Source organism: Camelina sativa, chromosome 1 (genome assembly GCF_030686135.1).
Source record: "Camelina sativa cultivar CO46 ecotype springtype chromosome 1, ASM3068613v1".
NCBI classification, from domain to species: Eukaryota; Viridiplantae; Streptophyta; class Magnoliopsida; order Brassicales; family Brassicaceae; genus Camelina; species Camelina sativa.
This window is the reverse complement of record NC_141880.1, coordinates 12,209,774-12,230,318: the sequence shown is the minus strand read 5'-3', so window position 1 is coordinate 12,230,318 and position 20,545 is coordinate 12,209,774. Positions and strand designations below refer to the sequence as shown.

General features: G+C 34.9%; 2 protein-coding genes and 1 pseudogene across 11 annotated transcripts; 1 reads left to right on the top strand and 2 right to left on the bottom strand.

Moving 5' to 3' along the window:
• Positions 1-2,693: 2,693 nt before the first annotated feature.
• Positions 2,694-4,719, bottom strand: LOC147949822 (uncharacterized; annotated as a pseudogene).
• Positions 4,720-7,155: 2,436 nt separating this feature from the next.
• LOC147949821 (uncharacterized) lies at positions 7,156-8,589 on the bottom strand. Its single transcript, XM_087510680.1, has 4 exons — positions 8,503-8,589; positions 8,334-8,430; positions 7,740-8,202; positions 7,156-7,675 (listed from the first exon to the last, which is right to left on the bottom strand). Exons 1-4 carry the CDS (start codon positions 8,587-8,589, stop codon positions 7,156-7,158), a joined length of 1,167 nt encoding a protein of 388 aa, XP_087366806.1.
• Positions 8,590-11,355: 2,766 nt separating this feature from the next.
• On the top strand, positions 11,356-16,907 carry LOC104789451 (uncharacterized). Of its 10 annotated transcripts, none has more exons than XM_087457525.1 (6): positions 11,375-13,704; positions 13,774-13,910; positions 13,983-14,180; positions 14,553-14,687; positions 14,829-14,920; positions 15,028-15,221. In XM_087457525.1, exons 2-5 carry the CDS (start codon positions 13,775-13,777, stop codon positions 14,909-14,911), a joined length of 552 nt encoding a protein of 183 aa, XP_087313651.1. In that variant the 5' UTR covers positions 11,375-13,704; position 13,774; the 3' UTR covers positions 14,912-14,920; positions 15,028-15,221. The 10 variants fall into 10 exon arrangements, with proteins under 10 accessions (XP_087313648.1, XP_087313656.1, XP_087313664.1 ...); XM_087457534.1 differs by having other exon boundaries at positions 11,422-13,704; positions 14,556-14,687; positions 15,028-16,907; XM_087457522.1 differs by having other exon boundaries at positions 11,356-13,910.
• Positions 16,908-20,545: the final 3,638 nt, after the last annotated feature.

The following is a 20,545-nucleotide window of genomic DNA, read 5'->3' as shown; positions in this document are numbered from 1 at the left end:
TTCTGCATTACCCCACTTATTCTCACTACTCCTTCTTTAATAAAAGGATGAAATTGTTTCTCTAACAATTTTTAAAAGAAAATTGAACATCTAGTTGTACCTATGGGATTCAAATCCTGGGCGCACGTGCATGCGCTTGGAACTCGCAACCATTGAACTATTGTATTTTTCGTTGAACTGATTTAATTATATTTAACTTTTAATAATTTTTATTAAGGATAATATTGTCTTTTTACCATTGGAGGCTAAATAGAATGGAATTGGAGGAGAATGAGCCAAAGAGATTTTAGTTTTGGATTCGGTTTTTTAGTTTTAGGATTTGACATTAAAAAAAAAAAAACTCGTGAGGGCAAGTGTTTTGCTTTGTTCCTTATTTTCTGTTCATATAATACTAAATAAACTATTTACTCTAAGTACCAATGACCTGTTTGGTTATATTTATCCGAAGGTTTAATATGAGCACGTTGTAATAGTCAATGTGAGTTTTGTAAGATTAGGATTAAGCAAATGTTAAAAATTCAATAGTGATTTATATAGAATATGAAAATGATATACCTACATCTACTCTTAATTTGAAGTTTTGAACATAGATAGTAGCTTTTTTTTTTTTTTTGCTAAAACATAGATAGTAGCTATGTGATGGAAAAAAACTCTTTGCTAATTAATTACACTAAGAACTATGGTATATCAATGATTACATATCCGAACTGAAAAGTACATGTTTCAAGAATGGTTTTAAATACTTAGTCAATTAATTCTGTTTCTATATTATTTTTGGACACCACATCAAAATACTCATCAAATTTAAATCAAACACAATAAACATAAGAAAATTTTCATAGATTCTTTGCCTATTGGCTATTGCTCATTGGTGATATCCAAATATTATGTTTCTCTCTAATCGCACTTAGCTTTTAAGATTGTTTATTTGATTTTATTCTCTATGTAGGAAATTCGACTTTTTAACATTCATTTTATGGTTAGTTATATTTCCATGCTAAATATTTTTTTTCAAAAATGATATATGTCAAAATCTAAATGATCAGTAAAAACTAGCATATGTAACTATATATTTTTGTTTGTTTTCCTTTCTAGTTGAGAAAGGTTAATTATTCATTTAGATATAGACATGTAAGTTAATTATATATAAAATTTATACTCCAAGCTTTGAGTAAAAACATTAACATGTGACATCTCTCCTTATGACATGTGTCATTTTTTAAAATTAAAGTTAAATACATCGTTATCTATTTTTAGTTACTTTAAATTTTTTTTTGAAACCAAATAAACTTTTATCTATTTTTATTAGATTGAATCATATTATTATATATGCGGGATACACATACAAAGAAAAAAACAAATACAAAGATATCTAATAAAAATAAAACATTCTTATTCTATCTCTATTTTTTCTTAATCTTAAGAAATATTGCAAACTTTTAAGACAATAACAACTCTATATCTTTCACTAATCATAGAGAAAAAAGTTCTACAAAAGTAATACTACATGATTTTGAATAAAAAAATAATTAAATAAATTATTGAATAACTCATAACTTTTGTTTGGATTTTCGAGTATACTGAGTCGAATTAGAGAGTTTATTGATGGATGAGGTAGAGATTTTAAACAATTTTCCTCATGAGTTATTAATAGTTGTACTCATTATGTACTAGTACAACAATTTCCCACTATATTAACCATTTGTTTGAATATACTACATTTATGATCAGATATGACATATGCAGTTAGGTTCTCAAATCAAAAATTACCACATATTAATGATGTCACAAATCTTAATTATTAATTTAAAGTTATGTATTAAAGTTGTCTTTAATTGTATTAGAAGTAGCCATTATGTTTATAAACACAAAACAGTGTGACATACTTATAAATACATATTCACATATCAGTTTTTATATCATATCGTTTTTGACCAAAAAAAATTATGGTCCTTATGTTGCATTTGAAAATTAATTATGATAGAAGATTAAATATTTTGCAATTTTTTTTATGTTATATCAGATTATTCTTGAAAGACAAATATTCAATATAAACAATTAATTTATTTAATAATCTTTTTGTGAGTCATTTTGACACATTTCATACATTTTTTTTGAATTATACATGTTTGCCTCTATTTAATAAGCGGTTAATGATTTTAATTTAATGAATAAAAATTGAGTTAGGATAAATTAAAAAATTTAGGCTAAAAATATATTTAAAATGTTGAATGACATTTTTTATGCAACAATATTTTTTTCTAAAATGACACTATTTGTGAAACAGACGAAGTATGACATAAAAAAATAATCAATCTGAAAAATAGCTCAACATTTTTAATATTTATTTAGTCATAACATATTATATATTTTATTATATTAATTTCAAATTCACGTTATATATAGTATATATATAAATATACCTAATAATAATACAACATATTTTTCTCTGTCTCTATATTTTCGTAATCTTAAGTGTTAAAAACAATGGCAACTAGATAACTTTTTTTTGGTCAACTGGAATTATATATTAGATCAGAGAGTTTGTTAACTATACAATCAATTGTTACTAAAAACCTACACAACTGAAAACTACTTTTCCTTCCTACTTACAACCAAACACTTTACACACATGTAGAATGCTTATCCAAAAGGAAGATTTTAAGATCAACCAAGAACCAAAAAAATCAAGATCAAACAGAGTGAGACGGCCTTTCGTCAAGGAATACCTGCTCTAACCAAAATGGATAATTTGTTGCAACATACGAATTGAGCCTGTCCTCATTGGTAACACTCTGAGCTATTAAAAGGGCACCTCTGTTTGAAATTGAGTTTTCCAACAAAATTTTCTAAGCTTTGAAGGAAACGAGAGCTGCAAGTGCTTCCCCGGATTGGTATCTGAAGGAGGGCCAGGCGGCCGGTCTATTGATAGCATTAAACAAAAAGCTTTCCTGAAAAACAAAGATTACCTTCTCAACCTTATGACTTCACATACTCTCAATGACCCAAAGTAAACAGAAGAATTGTGCTTCTTTCTGGTCAGTAACTCTCGAAAATGCTCTTCTACTATGTAATAAAACATTTCCTGAGTGATTTCTCAGAACCCAGCCACCACCAACCAAATTATTCCTTTTGGACCATGAGATCCCTATGTTGCATTTTAGCCAAAACATAAGAGGAGGTAACCAAGTTTCACTATCTTGAATGATACCTCCTGACGGGTTGTTTCCCCCTTCACCCTAATGGTAATCTTTGGGGAGATCTTCCTGATCATTGACTTTTTGAGCTTCCATCCACTCAAACCAGTCATCTTTAGCTTTCTGTGCCGAATCCAGCGGAGAGAAACATTCGCCTTCAAAAGCTAAATGATTCCTATTTTTCCATAATCTCCACAAAACCCACAGGAAAGATTTTCTAATTTTGTAACAACCCGTCCCGTGGACCCTACTAGCCTCCGCTAGTTGCCCAAACAGACCCCAAGCTGGCCCTGCAGGGCATCGATCCTAACCCCTCACTGTGAACATCCAAATCCACCAGTAGGTTATTGGTGCAAGAGGCGTTCCATAAACCTTGGTTCCCACCCTTTAACAACCTTCCCACAGGAAAAGCTGTTACTAATTGCCCTCGCCCCGACCGCCACCTCTTAGTGGGGCCCATGTTCAATCCTAGTCCATGGGCCCACTTTCCTTAATGGGCCTCACGTCCTCTCACTAGGCCCGTGAGCCCATCCATATCTGACGGCCGGTTTGTTACGTCCGGGAGGCTTGAAAGACTTGTTACCGTCCCTACAAATCACCACATGATCATTCCCTGTGTTTTGTCCTCACTCACATAGTTCTGACAGTTATTTCCCGGAAGGTCACCCATCCTGAGACTACTCCAGCTCAAGCACACTTAACTCTGGAGTTCTCTCAGGACCCTTGACCGAAAAGATAAGTGCACTTTGGTGACATAGGTGGCCAAATCAATTCTTTTAAACCTCTTTGCAAGTCTCTGAAACCGGGGTGTCATAATTCACCCCACTAACAGATCGCAACGTCCTCGTTGCGCACCAAGAACGTCACCCCCTGACGGTGTGAGCCCACTCGACTCCACACTCATCTGTGTTCGGCTCTGATACCACTTGTAACGCCCTGACTGCCACCTCTTAGTAGGCCTCATGTCCAATCCTAGTCCATGGGCCCACTTTCCTTAATGGGCCTCACGTCCTCTCACTAGGCCTGTGAGCCCATCCATATCCGACAGCCAGTTTGCTACGTCTGGGAGGCTTGAAAGACTTGTTACCATCCCTACAAATCACCACATGATCTTTCCCTGTGTTTTGTCCTCACTCACACAGTTCCGACAGTTTCTTCCGGGAATGTCACACATCCTAAAACTACTCCAGCTCAAGCACGCTTAACTCTAGAGTTCTCTTTGGACCATTGACCGAAAAGATAAGTGCACTTTGGTGACATAGGTGACCAAATCAATTCTTTTAAATCTTTCCGCAAGTCTCTGAAACCGGGGTGTCATAAATTTCATCCGGTCACGCTTGTTATCCTGGTTCTCTAGCAAGTAGTGTAAGTTTGAGAAAACTGAACCATTGTGGAAACCAAATTCTGGAGATGGAACTCCAGCAAGTGCCCAGATTTGTCTAGCCATTGAGCACCCAAAAAGAACATGGTTAATGGACTCCCCTTCGTTGCCACAAATGTGGCACACATCGTCAATGTGCATGCCTCTTCTGTTTAAAGCATCAGCAACAGGCAATGCCCCGAAAGGACTTTCCATAGAAAGACTTTTAACTTTGGATAAGTGATTTGTCGAAGGGAGTTGATTGGCCTGCGCTCTAAGAGTAATGTTGTTGGACTGTGAAGCTCACCAATAAGTTGATTTGACAGCGAAATCACCACTCTGATTGAACTTTCAAGAGTAAAAATCTTCAATGTCCACTACAGGCCTTATTTTGATAATTCTTTGGATATCACAAGAGAGAAAGTTATCCTGAAGCTTTTGAGGATCCCACTTTCTTCTTCTCTTGTCTATCAAATCAGCAACTCTAAGATTTTGAGTAAAAAGGCTATTTTTCCTCCAAGGCGGTCTCATCTCACCGTCTTCGATCCAATTGTCCATCCATACTCTTGTAGATTTACCATTGCCAATATTCTTGACTAAACCTTTTACCAGGAGATCTCTACCATGCAAAATGTTCCTCTAGGCAAAGGAAGGACGTCCTCCCAACTTTGCATTCAGAAAATCAGAGTGCGGATAATACTTGCTCTTCATTACTTGAGCAAATAAGCACAAAGGGGACTGTAGTAACCGTTATGCTTGCTTGACCAAAAGTATTTGATTGGAAGTTTGTATATCTCTAAACCCCATTCCCCCTTGATCTTTAGGAAGGCATAGTTTTTCTCAACTTTGCTAGCATGCTCTGTATTATTCCACCAGAAATCCGACATCACACTAGCTAGCTTTGCACATGTCATCTTGAGAAGTTTGAAGCAGGACATGACAAAGACTGACATTTCCAATGCCACTGCCTTAAGCAGAACTTATTCACTCCCGTGAGATAGAGGTTTAGTATACCAACCATTCATTTTTGATTTGACTCTATCTTTGATGTAGTTCAGAAGTTGAACTTTAGACCCACTGAAGCACTCCGACATTCCCAAATAAGAACCCACTCCTCCCTCGATATATATTCCCATCTTATTCTAAATACCCCTTCTTAGATCAACACTTACATTGACACCAAAAGTGATCGATGATTTTTGTAGGGTGATCTCTTGACCTGTGATTTTCCCGTATCTGAGCAGAATTGACTAAAGCACGTGACTTTGGTCCATGGTGGCCTTACAAATGAAAAGGTTGTCGTTTGCAAAGAGTAATGATGTATCTCTGGACCATTTTCATCAAAATTGACACCTTCTATGATCCCTTCCTTCTGCGCCTTATTGAGCAGGTGGGTTAAAGCTTTTGTACACAGATCAAAAACATAGGGGGATAGAGGGTCTCCCTGCTTTAAAACTCTCTGAGGGATTACCATACCGAAAGGTTGGTCATTGATGAGGATGGAGTAGGTGACCATGGATACACAACACATGATCTATTCAATCCACATAGGGTGGAAACCAATAGCAGTCATCAAAGATCTCAGATAGCTCCATTCAACACGGTCATAGGCTTGGACATATCAGTCTTGACAGCCATGAAATTATCAGATAAGGCTTGCCTCCCACTTAGGCCATCTTTCTGATTAACACGCTCCAATGCTATTTCCTAAAGGTGAATCTTCTCAAGAGAATTAGAGCTGTTTTTCTTTTTCCAAGCACTAAGAGCTTTCCTACACTCGTGAATCCTTTGAGAAACCCGAAAACCAGCACACCCGTTACTTGGTTTCCAAGCTTTGACTACAACCTTTTTAACCTCAGGCTTGCAGAACAAACTTCTATCAAAACAAAAATGACCTTTATAAGTAGATTGGGAGGAAATAAAACTTAGCAAGATCGGTCTGTAACCAGATCCTCTCATATCTAAGAAAGCTTGATTGGATGTTGGGAATTGATCAAACCTTGCTTTGTTTGTAAAAGATCTATCCAAACGACATTGTATCCAATGATCTCCTCTTCTACCCGCCCAAAAGAAGATATTGCCAGACCTAAGAAGTTCTGACATACCGCAAGATTCAATCATTTCAGCAGAAGGTTTGAAAAAATTATCTGATCTTCTAGGGCCACTAACCTTCTAACCATTATGGAGGATCGCATTGAAGTCACCTATCATTCACTATCTTTCCCTCCTACTAATTCCAATCCAACTGATTCTTTCCCAATACTACTCTTACTGCAGTCCGGATCGCCGTATACACAAGACAAAAAATAATTTTACTACTCCAAACTGTACTTGAACATCAATCAAATTCTTTAAGAACTGAAAATCTAACTGCACACTATTCTTCCAAAATAAAGTTAGACCCCCACATTTACCCACTGGATCCACCGTGAAGAGCCGATCATATCCTAACATACATTGTACATCCACCAAGTTATCTTTACCTTGCATAGTCTCCATTAAAAACAAAATTTTTTTTTTTACGCAGCTCCTTGAGACGCTGAATGGCCAACTCTTAAGACCGTCCCATGCCTTGGTAATTCCAACTGATGATGCTCATTATCCTTTGGAAATTCCTTTCTTTGGGACCATCTCTTTTGGGTTTAGCTTTGTTGATTTAGCAGCACTATTACCCTTAAAAACTGGTTTTCTCTTTTCCAAAACTCCAACTTGAAAACCCATCTGTAGACTTGGAGCATGAACGGGGGTATGAGAAAGTTTTGGTGATGACTTTCTGATATGTTTAGGAGGTCTGTTCCTTTGTTTGGCCTTTTTCGGGTGAGTGCTAGAAGAACTAGCTTCATAGAAACCAATTCTATAAATCGTTGCACTATCCTGAAAAGGCTGAGATAGAGCAAGGAAATCACCATAGTCACCTAAGGACAAATTATCCTCAAACCTTAACAACTGACTATTGGAATTTGCTTTGATTGCAGCTGCCATCAATTTCGAGCCTTTTGGATCATTAACCTTAACGCCCTGCGGATCACCCTTTTTTGAGAAATCAAAAACTAAACCTTTATCCTTATTCACATCTAAGTGGACAATTGGCACTTCTTCAAGCATGAGGATTGCTTTACTAGCAATAGGATATTTTTCCACTTCACTAACAGATTATTTTCACTTTTTCTACTTTGACATACCAATCTTCATTGGTCTCAGCCATTAGATACTGACACATTCCTTCCAAAACCTCTGGTGCTATTCGCTGTCTACCAGTCGACTTATCTATCCCAACCTGCTCCTCTCGTAGGACACCGAACAGAGGGTCTAAAGCTTTGAGGAGAGGGTCTTTAACTGGTTTAAGAGGGAGACCTCCTTTTCTTTTCGCCTCAGCCAAAGCTTCATCCCTTCTAAGCATGAAAGGGCACTCAATGTTCTCATGGTTAAGACGCTGACATTCATAACACCTTTTCTGCAACTTTTCATATTGAAATCTCACTATTGTGGATTGACCCTTAGGCAAACTGAGAATTTTAGAACCTCTGAGGGGCCTTGATACATTAAATAAGACTTTAAATTTGACGAAATGTTGAACTTGGATCTTCTCCGGATCAAAAGCAACCTCTTTGACTTCCCCCAGAATCTCACCCAGCGCGGTAATGGCTTTGACAGTATAGTAATTGATTGGCAAATTTCAAATTTGGACCCAGACTGGAAAGACTTGAAGGTAGTTTGCCGGAGGATCAGCATACCACCTGTCCACCACAAGAGCCCAGTCATTGTATTATGGGTACCTTTAGCAAGTAGTTCCGACAGATCGTGCTCTGAATCAAAGATAAACTGAAACCTCTCACTAGAAAGAGCTACCCCCCCCCTCATACGGCCAGACTTCTGCCATTTTCATGGCAAATCCCGGATCAAATTCTTCATAGGTTGGCAAGCTGGATTAAGTGTACGACCCACCAAACTCATCGCATTCCTCTCCATTGACATGTACTCAGATAGATCCGGCATTTCAAAAGGAAGATCTTTTTCGTCCTCAAGAGACATTGCCAAAAAAAACACCATATTTTACGAAGAAACACATAACCACCTTGACCCAAAAAAAAAAAAAAATTCTTCGACTCTTAATGGATTTTTTATTTGCCGTATGTATTTTTCAAACCCATAAGCCCAAACATTTATAAACCTTATAACCGTTAGAAACCACCTCCTTTTTGTTCATCTACAATGTTTCCTCGACAAACATAACTGCTTACGAGTTACAAAAAATCTATCCCTAATTCTACTCCACTAACAGCTCCACGTTCAAGGTGGTGTACAACCGTTATATCTTCTATATAAATCCAATTTGAGTTGATTCTCTATTCAATTTTCTCTGTATTTATCTCCTCTTCATTGTTTTTTTCTTCTGGATTTGCAATTCTCACACTGGTAAATACTTTTTCTTTTGTTCATATGCATACCTTTTCTCTTAAATTCATATTAATTCTGTTTATTTTTAGTTTCAGGTTGAAGATGCCTCTGAATTCCACTCCTCTCTCAAATCTAAATTCTTTGAAAACAGAATGGAAGATCAGAGTTCTAATAGTCCGAACATACCATCTTTAGGGATTCCCAAAAAAAGATAAACCAGAAATTTTTTCAGGAATCTAATCTTTTCCTTGTGGATGAAAATATATGTTCAAGTTCGCTTATGCATTTTTGACTATCTAATATTTATTATTTTCAACTTTTTAGTTGTTAGGCCAATGAAACAAGAAAACATATTTAATCCATGGTTTTACCAAAGTGCTCTCTCTCTCTCTCTCTCTCTCGATGCAGTTATCTGGTAATCAACATCTTTTGTTTGTGAATTGATATGATCTATGATTATTCCATGTCTTTCTCTTTATTCAAATCTCTGTTTCTCTCAAACTCTGTTGCTGAATTTGATCTATTTGCAATCTCATATAAATGTTAATGATTCTTATAATGTGATCTGGTTTATGTAGAGCTATTTTCTGATCGGAGATTATGTGTTGTTTCGTATACGGTGAAGAGTTGGGATAATGTTTCCACGCTTCTTGGCCTTTTTCGTCGAATTAGTAGCTTTTGCCTCGGTAGGTTCTTACAATACGCTTCATTTCTTAGAGTACAAAAAATTGGTTGCCTGAGTTTTTCATTCTTAAACGATATAAAGCATCTTTGTGTCTAAAAATGTCACACACTCTCTTATAAGTTACATGATTATTTTGTTTGCAAATCTAATTATGTAAATGCATATCCACATTCTCCTTCTAAGTTTTGATTGCAATTTTCTTACCATTGTTTTTCTCTTCAAACAGACAAGTGATAAAATAGAATAAAATAACCCTTATGGTTGAAGACAATGTAAGTTTTTACTTGCATGATTGCATCTCTTTTGGCATTTTAGCCAAAGCTCTTTGTAAGAGTTGCAACCAAACCCGGCCAGTAATCAAAAAGCTAGGGATTGTTACTTTTTAACAGTTTTTCTCAATATTTATTAATGATTCCATATGTTTTTAGAATTGTCTTAAAATTGTGTTTACAAACTAAAAACCAAACAAACTATTAATATATTTCTCCGTTGGTTTTGCTTTAACTAAATCATTCGATTCTATTTTTGTTATTTAAAGTAATAACATTTGTAAGTTCATCCGATTAGATGGAAACTAAACACATCTATACTAGAATTTTTGGAGCATTTTTTGCTCAAATTTTTTTTTTATAGAAATATTTACCATTGAATGCCATTTAATGCTTATATTCATATCCAAACAAATTTAGTTAATTTTCTAGTATAGATAATATTTTAAATATCCATATATAAGATATACTATAATTAATATAGATATTTAGAAGATTTGTTCCATATTAAAAAAAATTATTCTCCTATAATCTTTTCTGATTTTAAAATATAAATGTAGTGAATCATCATATAATACATAAATTGAATAAAAATGTATACTTTTTCTGCATATATTGTGATTTGAATTTTTTTAAACGAACATATATTACTCAATTAATATAAAAAGTGTGTGTTCAACAGACATATATAGTAAATTTACCGTATATAGTAAATTATAGAATTTAAGAAGTTAATAATTTATAACTGATATATTTTAAACTTAATAAAAAGTTTAAAATTATGAATATTTAAACATATTAAATTTTCAAAATAACACAAATGATTTATTACATGACGGGTTATATGACATTATATAATTGAATTGATAATACTAAAAAATAAAATATCATTAATATGATACTTTAATACAGGTTAAATCCTTATTTTACTATTTTAACAATATCAGTATAAAATATGTCGAATCAAACTGATTTAATTAAGATTGTAGTAAACAAAAATTGTTGTGTGGTATACCATAAATTATATACTAAATCACTAAAATTAACAAAAGAGTATATTAGCAAAATTAGTATTAAAATAATATATTAACTTAAAAAAAAATTTGCCGCGCGATGTACCGCGAGTCATAAACTAGTTATACGATTATGTGATTAACTACATCTTGATTTTCGTTTTATTCATATATCAACAAGTGATCGATATCTGTAAATTTTATTAAAGTTTTGTCCCGTCCGGAGTAATAATATATAAAACGTTATAAAATGTAAAGCAAAATATATAATATTATTTATATTATATATGTGTATGTGTATATGTATGTAGTATAATAATGCATACTATAATAATAAAAGCTGAGAGACAAGAGGTAAGTGAATTAGGAAGTTGTTACTTCTTCTTACTTCTTTCTTGTTTACATCGACTACATATATATACTACAGTAACTTAAGAAGCAACTAATTTGACATTACAAGAACATACATTAAAAAAAATATTTCTCTTTCCTTCTAGGCGATTTTAAAAGCGACCATAACCGACTTATCACCGACTTAATTTGCTGGCGGATTTCCTACCGTTTAATGTGGATTTCACTCTCTGGTAGCTTTGCCGGTCACCTGTCTTCTATTGTATCCACTTAAGATTGCTAAGGATCTTTGGGAAGCTCTTCAAAATCTCAATTTGGGATCGGAAAGAGCTCCTATGAGGATGTCTATGGAGGCTATCAAATCTAGGGAGAATAGCAATCGTCTCAGTCTAGTAGTTTAAGGGTTAAATTCTCAACATCAAAAGCCAATTGGTATGAAAGGTGCTCTTCCTAAAGCTTGGAAACTACAAGAGCGAGTGTCAAGCAGGATCAACGATGATGGTACAGTTCAATTTTTCTTCAAAGGAGAGCATCACTTACTGACGGTTCTTGAAAATAGACCATGGCACTACAATCTTTGGTGGCAATTGATGGATGGACAAGGCGTAATCTCCCAACGTTTTTAACTCAAATTTCTTTTTGGGTAAAGATTATGAATATAACTGAGGATTTCAGATCTGAAACGGTTGTTCGTGAAGTAGGTGGAGTTCTTGGTCATATTGATGATGTTCGGTTTATCGAAGCTACTGAGGAAACTGATGGGGAGGTATGGGCTCATGTTCAACGGAAAATCAATGATCGACTGATCTTTGTAAGGTATGTTGAATTTGATCAGTTAAAACCGCCAGTCATGATCAGATTCATATTCCCAAAGCTTCGAAAATTCTGTTTTCGGTGTGGATCATTACGTCATGAGCAATCAGTTTGTGATTTTGCGACTCCACTTCCACAAACACGAAGCTGTTCGAAAAGTTCTTGAACCAATCCAAACGGCAGCTCAAGTTGAAGACGAAAACATGAGTGATAATGTTGATTCCTCAAATCCAATAGTTGGAACTCTAAGGCGTATGCTCCCACCGAGATCGAGAGACATTGACGATATGTCTATAACTCCTGACTTCATACCGATTACTATAAAGGAGTTCGGTGCAACTTCTAAGATAACTAAGGGGGAGAGGATGAAGGATATAGATGCAGTGCTAGATGATGAAACATCTGCAAATCTAAATAAAGAAGCTTCTCTGATTACACAACCACTGCCTGAAGGTGAACGTTTTGTTCAGAAACAACCAGATTTCCTAGGTGAATTCACGTCTCCGAATATTGTGATCAATAATGAGGAATTTGATGGACATACAAAGGATATGGAAAGAGGTCAGAAAAGAAAGGGGGAGGATATGCCAGTTGAAGATCAAGCCTCTACGTCTAAACCAAGATTTGAAAATGATTACCAGGTCAAGGGGAGGGTGGAAACCCCGAAACCACCCCAAAAACCATGAGAATAATGCATTGGAATTGTCAGGGGCTTAAGAGGAATCCCCTGACAATTCCATATCTAAAAGATATCAGGAAATCATATAAACCTGATATCTTATTCCTCATAGAAACAAAAAATGGTTTTAGGTTTGTGAATAGTTTAGGGCAAGATTTAGGCTTTCCTAATAGTTTTATTCTCCCTTCTGATGGTCTTAGCGGAGGTATGGCTATTTTTTGGAATGATAAGGTGCAAGTAGACTTAGTGGATTCACCTACTTTGAACTATACAGATATGTATATCTCTGAACTGGGTTCACCAATTTTTTGTGTCACTTATGTTTACGGGGATCTGGACCAGAAACATCGGAACAGTATGTGGGAAAGAATGGCTGTCGAGGCAGATAATGGTATATATAGAGGTAAACTGATGCTAGTGTTAGGTGACTTCAACGATATCAAAAGTAATGATGAGAAGCTCAGTGGTCTTTAGCAATCAAAGTCCTCATTCAAACACTTTAGACGAATGTTATCTTCCTCTGGTCTACATGAGTTAAAAACAGTTGGAGGGAAATACACTTGGATTGGGAATAGATATTCCTTTTCAATCCAGACACATATCGATAGAGCAGTAGCTTCAGCAGAATGGCAAGATTTATTTCCAAAGGCTTATGCTCAACTGCTGGATTGGATAGGTTTTGATCATAGACCACTCTTGATCCATACTGGTAGTGAAAGACTTCAAGGATTTCTATTGTTCAGATAATAGGTGGAGGTTTAATAAAGAGGTTAAACAAGAGTTACTGAAAACTTGGACTACTGATTGTTCTTATCTCCCCGGTCATAAATTCCATGAAGCATTACGCAGATGCAGATCATGTCTTTCCAGATGGAAATCGAAGAACACAACCAATTCAGAAAAGAAAATACAGGAATTGAAGCTTCAGATCCAGAAAGAGTATAATATTAATCCCTTGGATTTCAATAAATTAAAATCTCTAAACTCTGCTTTAACCGAAGAGTACAGGATGGAAGAGGAGTACTGGAGAACAAAAAGCAGAATTCAATGGCTCCACGTTGGTGATAGGAACACGAAGTTTTTCCATGAAAAAACCAAGCAGAGACGATGCTACAATCGAATTACTGCAATCACGGATGATAAAGGTATAGCCTGCACATTTGAGGAAGATATTTATAGAGTGATTGTTGAGTATTTTGAATCTCTGTATCGATCAGAAAATAAAGGCAACATTGATATGGTGGTACAACATCTGAAGCCTCGAGTAACAACTGAAATGAATCAAGCTCTAACAAAACTTGTTACAGAGGAAGAGCTTAATCAAGTTATCCACCAAATGGCAAGAGACAAAGCTCCAGGACCTGATGGATTCAATCCAGGTTATTTCCAAGATCATTGGTTAACCATTCAAAAAGGTGTGTTTAACTTTCCTCAGTCTTTTTTTGAAGAATGCAAACTTGACTCGAAAATGAATCATACTCACATCTGCCTCATACCGAAAACTGTTCAACCTATTGAAGTGAAGGATTATAGACCAATTAGTCTTGCAAATGTTGCTTATAAAATTTTATCAAAAGTTTTAGCTGATAAACTTAAATCGTGGCACAACAATATTATATCTGCAAATCAATCAGCTTTTATCCCAGGAAGATTGATTACAGATAATATATTAATTGCTCATGAACTCATACACTCTCTTCATACTAAGACTCGAGTTCAACCTTATTTAGCCACAAAGTTAGATATCAGTAAAGCTTTTGATAAAATTGAATGGTGTTTTATTGAAGCAGTTATGAGGCAAATGGGTTTTTCGGATATTTGGTGTAAATGGATAATGAAGTGTATCTCAACTGTGACTTATTTTGTGCTCATTAACGGTCATCCAGTTGGTCATATAAAGCCACAGAGAGGCATTCGTCAAGGTGATCCCATCTCACCATATATCTATTTACTATGTACAGAAGCATTATCTGCATTAATTCAGGAAAATATACGCCTGGGCAAACTTCATGGCTTTAAAGTAAGTAGAAATGGCCATGCAATCTCACATTTGCTTTTTGCAGATGACTCATTGTTATTCTACAAGGCCACAGATGAGGAATGTACAACTCTGTTAAGTCTTCTCAACCAATATGAGCAAGCTTGAGGCCAAGCGGTAAATTTTCACAAGTCTGGTATTACTTTTAGTAAAGGTCTTAATTCTGAAAGCAGAAAGCATCTTTGCCAGATGCTAGGGATTTATAAAACTAATGGTTTTGGCAGATATCTTGGTCTACCAGAGTTCATTGGTAGAAACAAAGCAAACGCTTTTTCTTATTTAGCGCAGAGAATAGACCAAAAAATGAATAGCTGGTATGTTAAGCTTCTATCCCCTGCAGGTAAAGAGGTGCTTCTCAAATCAGTTATTACAGCAATCCCTACCTATAGTATGTCATGCTTCCTACTACCATCAAAAATAATCAAACAGATTACAAGAGCCATGAGACAGTTTTAGTGGTCAAGTATCAAAAATAAACACAAAATTCCATGGGTTGCATGGCATAAAATTACTGATCCAAAGAATATTGGGGGGGGGGGGGGGGGGGGGGCTGGCAATAAGAGACTTGAAAGATTTCAATATTGCCCTATTAGCTAAGCAAAGGTGGAGATTGCTTCAACAACCAAATTCGCTATTGGCAAGAGTCTTTAAAGCAAAATACTTTCCAAAAACCAGCATCCTCAATGCATCAGTCAACACAAATGCAAGTTATGCATGGAAAAGTATTTCCCAAGGTACAAAGCTCATCTCTCATGGTTTGCAATATGTTGTTGGTAATGGGGAACAAATTGAAGTTTGGAATGGCCAATGGCTTCCACTAAGCCTACCACGGCCAGCTAGGGAGATTGGAAAGAACTTATATCCTCATTTAAAGGTCAGGAATCTGTTATATCAGGGTAGTTGGAATGAAGAACTCCTTTCCTGCATCATTGATAGTAATGGCATTCCTCGTATAAAAATTATTCGTCCATCTATTACTAAAGCACATGATGTAATCAGTTGGATACATACCAAGGATGGCATTTACACTGTCAACTCTGGATACAAAGTACAGCGTAAGATCTCTAAAGACACTTATCTTACTGTAGATACTACACATAGTGATGTCACTGCTAGGGTATTCTTTAAGTTATGGAATCAGAATTCTCCTCCGAAAATAAAACACTTTTGGTGGAGATGTCTTCAAAACGCTTTGCCAACTGCAGAGAACTTAAAGAAAAAGAGAGTACTAAGAGATGATACCTGTCAAAGATGTGGAAAAACAACGGAAAGCATAAGCCATCTCTTGTTCCAGTGTAGAATAAGTAGCGAGGTTTGGCATCATTCCCTCAATCTCACTGGCTCAGGTACACCTCCTTTCTCGAACTCAGTTCATCATAATGTTGATATGCTTCTGAGTATGGATAAAAACCAAAGAAAGGATGCAAGTATTTTTTCCTTTCATTGGTTGGCATTTGTGGAAAGCAAGAAATGATTTGCTGTTTAAGAATAAACAATGGTCTATACAGGATATCATAAATAAGGCTTATATGGATTTACAACAATGGAAAGAGAGTATATCAAACAATCAAGGAAAACTAAGAATCGAGCAGTCTTCGAACACCGCATCACGGACTTTGACATCAGTTGATGGATAGAAATATGTTGTTCTGGAAACTACTGCTTAGTCCTGCTATGTGGACGGATCATGGATTTCTCCCACTGAATGTGCGGGAATAGGTTGGACTCTTTACAATAATAATCATCAGATTATTCTTCAAGGAAGGCATCCATTAATCCAATGAACACGCCTCTTGAAGTAGAAGCTGAAGCCTTAAGATCAGCAATCTATCACGTCTACAGGCTTGGATACAATGATGTATTGTTCTGCGGAGATGCATCTATCTTATATGACAAGCTTCAACGTTTCTTCCATGAGAAGAAAAGGGATCAATGTGAACTTTAAACACTTACCACTCACATTCAGGACATCTGGAATCTAGGTCGATCTTATGATAATATTACTTTTGTGAAGATACCCCGTTCTGTAAATTCTGTTGCTGATAAATTAGCTAAAGATGCTAGGCTACGAAAGTTAAGTTATGTTATCTCATGGTTTGATGTACATTAAAGTTTTATGTAATATAAATTTTCTTGTTGATAAAAAAAAATATATAGTACAGTAACTTAGTGACTAAGCTAAAATACATACATACAATATATATGCAAGTAACTTGGGGACTAAAAAAATATGGATAAGATTGAAGTGATGGATAATCACTGTTCTGATTATCCGTTTATAACACTCCCCCTTGATTATCCATCACCATCTATATCTTATGTACTGTCTCGTTAAACACTTTATCATGAAAAAACCATATAGGATAAAATTCATGATAAAGAAAAAAGAGTACAGTGACACAATCTCCCTTTATAGTAGAGAAGTCTCGCTTTCTTCATAGATTTCGTAGATGTTCATTCTTTGCTTCAAAAAAACGAGCAAACTTTTCTTCATATCTCCCGTAGATGATCCATATCGATCATTCTCTTCATTTTTCTGATCTAGTCGATATATGACAAAGATTTTGAAGAGAGATAGGCCTTGCCATTGACATTCTTCGTTGAGTTCGATCTTCTGCGTGTTATTTGCTGCCTCGTTAAAAACCTTGTCATGGAAAAATCCAGTGGGATAAAAACCATGATAAGGGAAAAAGAGTGCAGCCACGCGAATCATCATATTCTCCCCTGGAAGTATCATCTTCAAAAGATGCATTTTGATCTCTGAAGATGCATTTTGAATGAGGTAGTCGAAAGCACCTTTGTAAATAACTCTGCTACATTGTTACTTGAGTTGACGGACTGGCTATCAATTTCCTTATTCTTCTCGAATTCTTGAGTGTAATAGAGGAATACGTCTTGTTTTGTCGCTCTTGGTGTAGCTTCTTTTGATTTGGGCGACAGATGCAACAGAGTCTTCAAACAGTGTTGTTGCCTTTCGGTTGCTTCTTGCTAATGGGTCTCAACAAGCAATAAATAGTTGATGTTGATCGAACCTTCTGTTTGAAGTTCTTTGCCAATATGTGACGAGGCTCCAGTCTTAGGCGGGTAACTATTGGTTGTTGTTCGGACATCATCAGAGTCATTAGGGATTCTCGATATGGTAGATGAAGCACAACTATTTGGCATGACTTGAATAAGTGACGGCCAAAGTCTATCACTTTGCAATAGAATATACGTTTTAACTCATCTCAAAATCTACTCATATAAGATGAGTTATATGCTGCAAAGAGATTAGTAGAAAATGCTTATGCAAAATTCATAAGATATATAAATGCTCGTCAACATCTATATATGATCTCATATGACTATATATATATATATATATGACTTTCTTTCGAAATGATTAATATAACATCTATTTAGATAGATGTTTAGTTTAGAAATATTTGGAGACATTTTTCTTTCCAAGATATTTTATTCCAAATAACTCTTCAAGAGATTTGATGATGTTTAAAATCATCACTGTTATGTGTTTTCGAAAACATAATTATGATACCATATATTTTTCGGGATAAGCTCTTTGAGCATCCCATGAGATGTATTTCAAGTCATCATATAACATCAATTTTGATTGATATAGGGTACTTTAACCAAACATGGCGTGACACACCATTTTGTTATATATCATTATACCCTTTTTATGCTTAGACCACGAGTCCAAAAATTACTCGTCTTTCATACGAGTTTAATATAGACTTGATTACGTCTTTATTAACCAATATGTATATCTATACACTCACAAATCAGACAAAGTAGAGATTTATGATCCTCATTAATCACATTGTGCGATATAACATTTTTATTGTCGGCATTATGTCTTTGGTTCCATATTTCCTGTAATGAAATGGTTAATCGAGATCTCTTTAATCATTATATAAATGATTTTATTCAGGTATCTAATTTCGTTATTAACCATATCAATCAATTTCTCTACTCTTCTTGAGAAGTATCTTGCCCCTCTTTAGGAGTATATTTGCTTCTCTCTAGGAGTCTATTAGCTCTTCTTAAAGAGTTTATCTACTCCTCTTTACGAGTTCATTTGCCCCTCTTTTGAGAGTATAATCCTCTTTTTAATTAGCTCTTTTTTTCTGAGGATTTTATTTATCTTAGGAACCAAAGTAGTCTATCACGTTTCTTATGTGTCATAGACATGTAAGTCATCCGTCAGAGACATATTTTTATTGGAGCAATTCTAGATGGGATGTGAGATTTCTCAGAATTACAAGTTCATATTCATTTATGTGAGGATCAATAATTATATGAAATCTCATCCATCAACTTTTTGCATTTGATTTGCAACATATATCTTGAATAGTGATCTGTTGAACTTTTGAACTTTTAAGTTCATATTCATTATATTCATTTGTTCAAAGATTCAAATTATTCAATGATTCTCCCATAATGAAGGGAAACTTTTATCATCCAACTTGATGATCTGCAAATCTTGCACTACGCACATTTCTCATAAGATGGCTCTATATTATTAGAGCGGAGACTCATCTCCCACATCTATATATTTCATCCTCTATGGATGATATTTTTATGCGGTGTGGAGGAGCATTTATAATATATATCACACACCTATAAGATTCAAAATAAGAAATATTTAATTTCCAACCATGAATATATAACATGGAAGAAATATTTCTTTATAAATTGTTGGTCTCATATATAATATTGACTACATGCAAAACTGCATGTTCCATGTTTTAACATGGAGATTAAATCACCAAGAACCGTTTTGCAATCTCTTGGAGTTGCACTATAAACGATTCATCATAGCTCATTTCAAGATGAACATTACATATGTTCCACTTTATCATATGCGACATATATATGTGATAAACTAAAGGGTATGACTTCACCAAAGTTATATCGCTCTGGGTGTCAAATTCACCAAAGTTTATCGACTTATTGTCGATGTGGGATTCCTTTAATTCTACTCCTCGAGATGATAACTCTTAGAGTTCATTTATCTCGTACTGAATCCCACTTTAGAATCAACAACATACTGATTTTAGTTATGTTTATTATCGTAGATCCTTATAAGATGTGAGATTAGTATTACCTCCTCTCAAGATGATGACTTTTATGTATGTTCACCTTTGACCGAATCTTATTATTAGATCGGTTATATTTGGGGTATAATTTGGAGATTTATTAAAGAAATCAAACCATCATATATATACAGTGAGCTTGTTAATCCAAAAGAATGGTGAATGAGCCAACATTATATGATTATGGAGGCATAACCTACTACATAATTAAGGAGGAGGTATATAACCATCAACTCCATAAACAATAAATAGAAATTTAAATAAACTTAAATAAATTCAACATAAATTAGATGTTACCTGAAATATGAATGAAGTGCACTGCTTACAACCTCTTGAAATGTGAACGGGGACATGCAATACTTTTGAAAGAATTTTTGTTCCTCTAAACAAATTCTCAATGATTTTTAATATCATATTTACTATGCTTAAAGCATTAAGGAATTTCATATTTACTATCATTTTGCCATCTTTCTTTTTGCATGATATAATCATATACATGCGTGTCTCCAATATGGTCGATCTTGCGATACCATATTTATTTATAGTCTCAACATAATAATTTTATTAAGACAAAATGTCTTTGAAACTTCATGAGTTTCTTTGAGACTTCGGAGAATACTAGACATCAATAATTATGAATCTGATG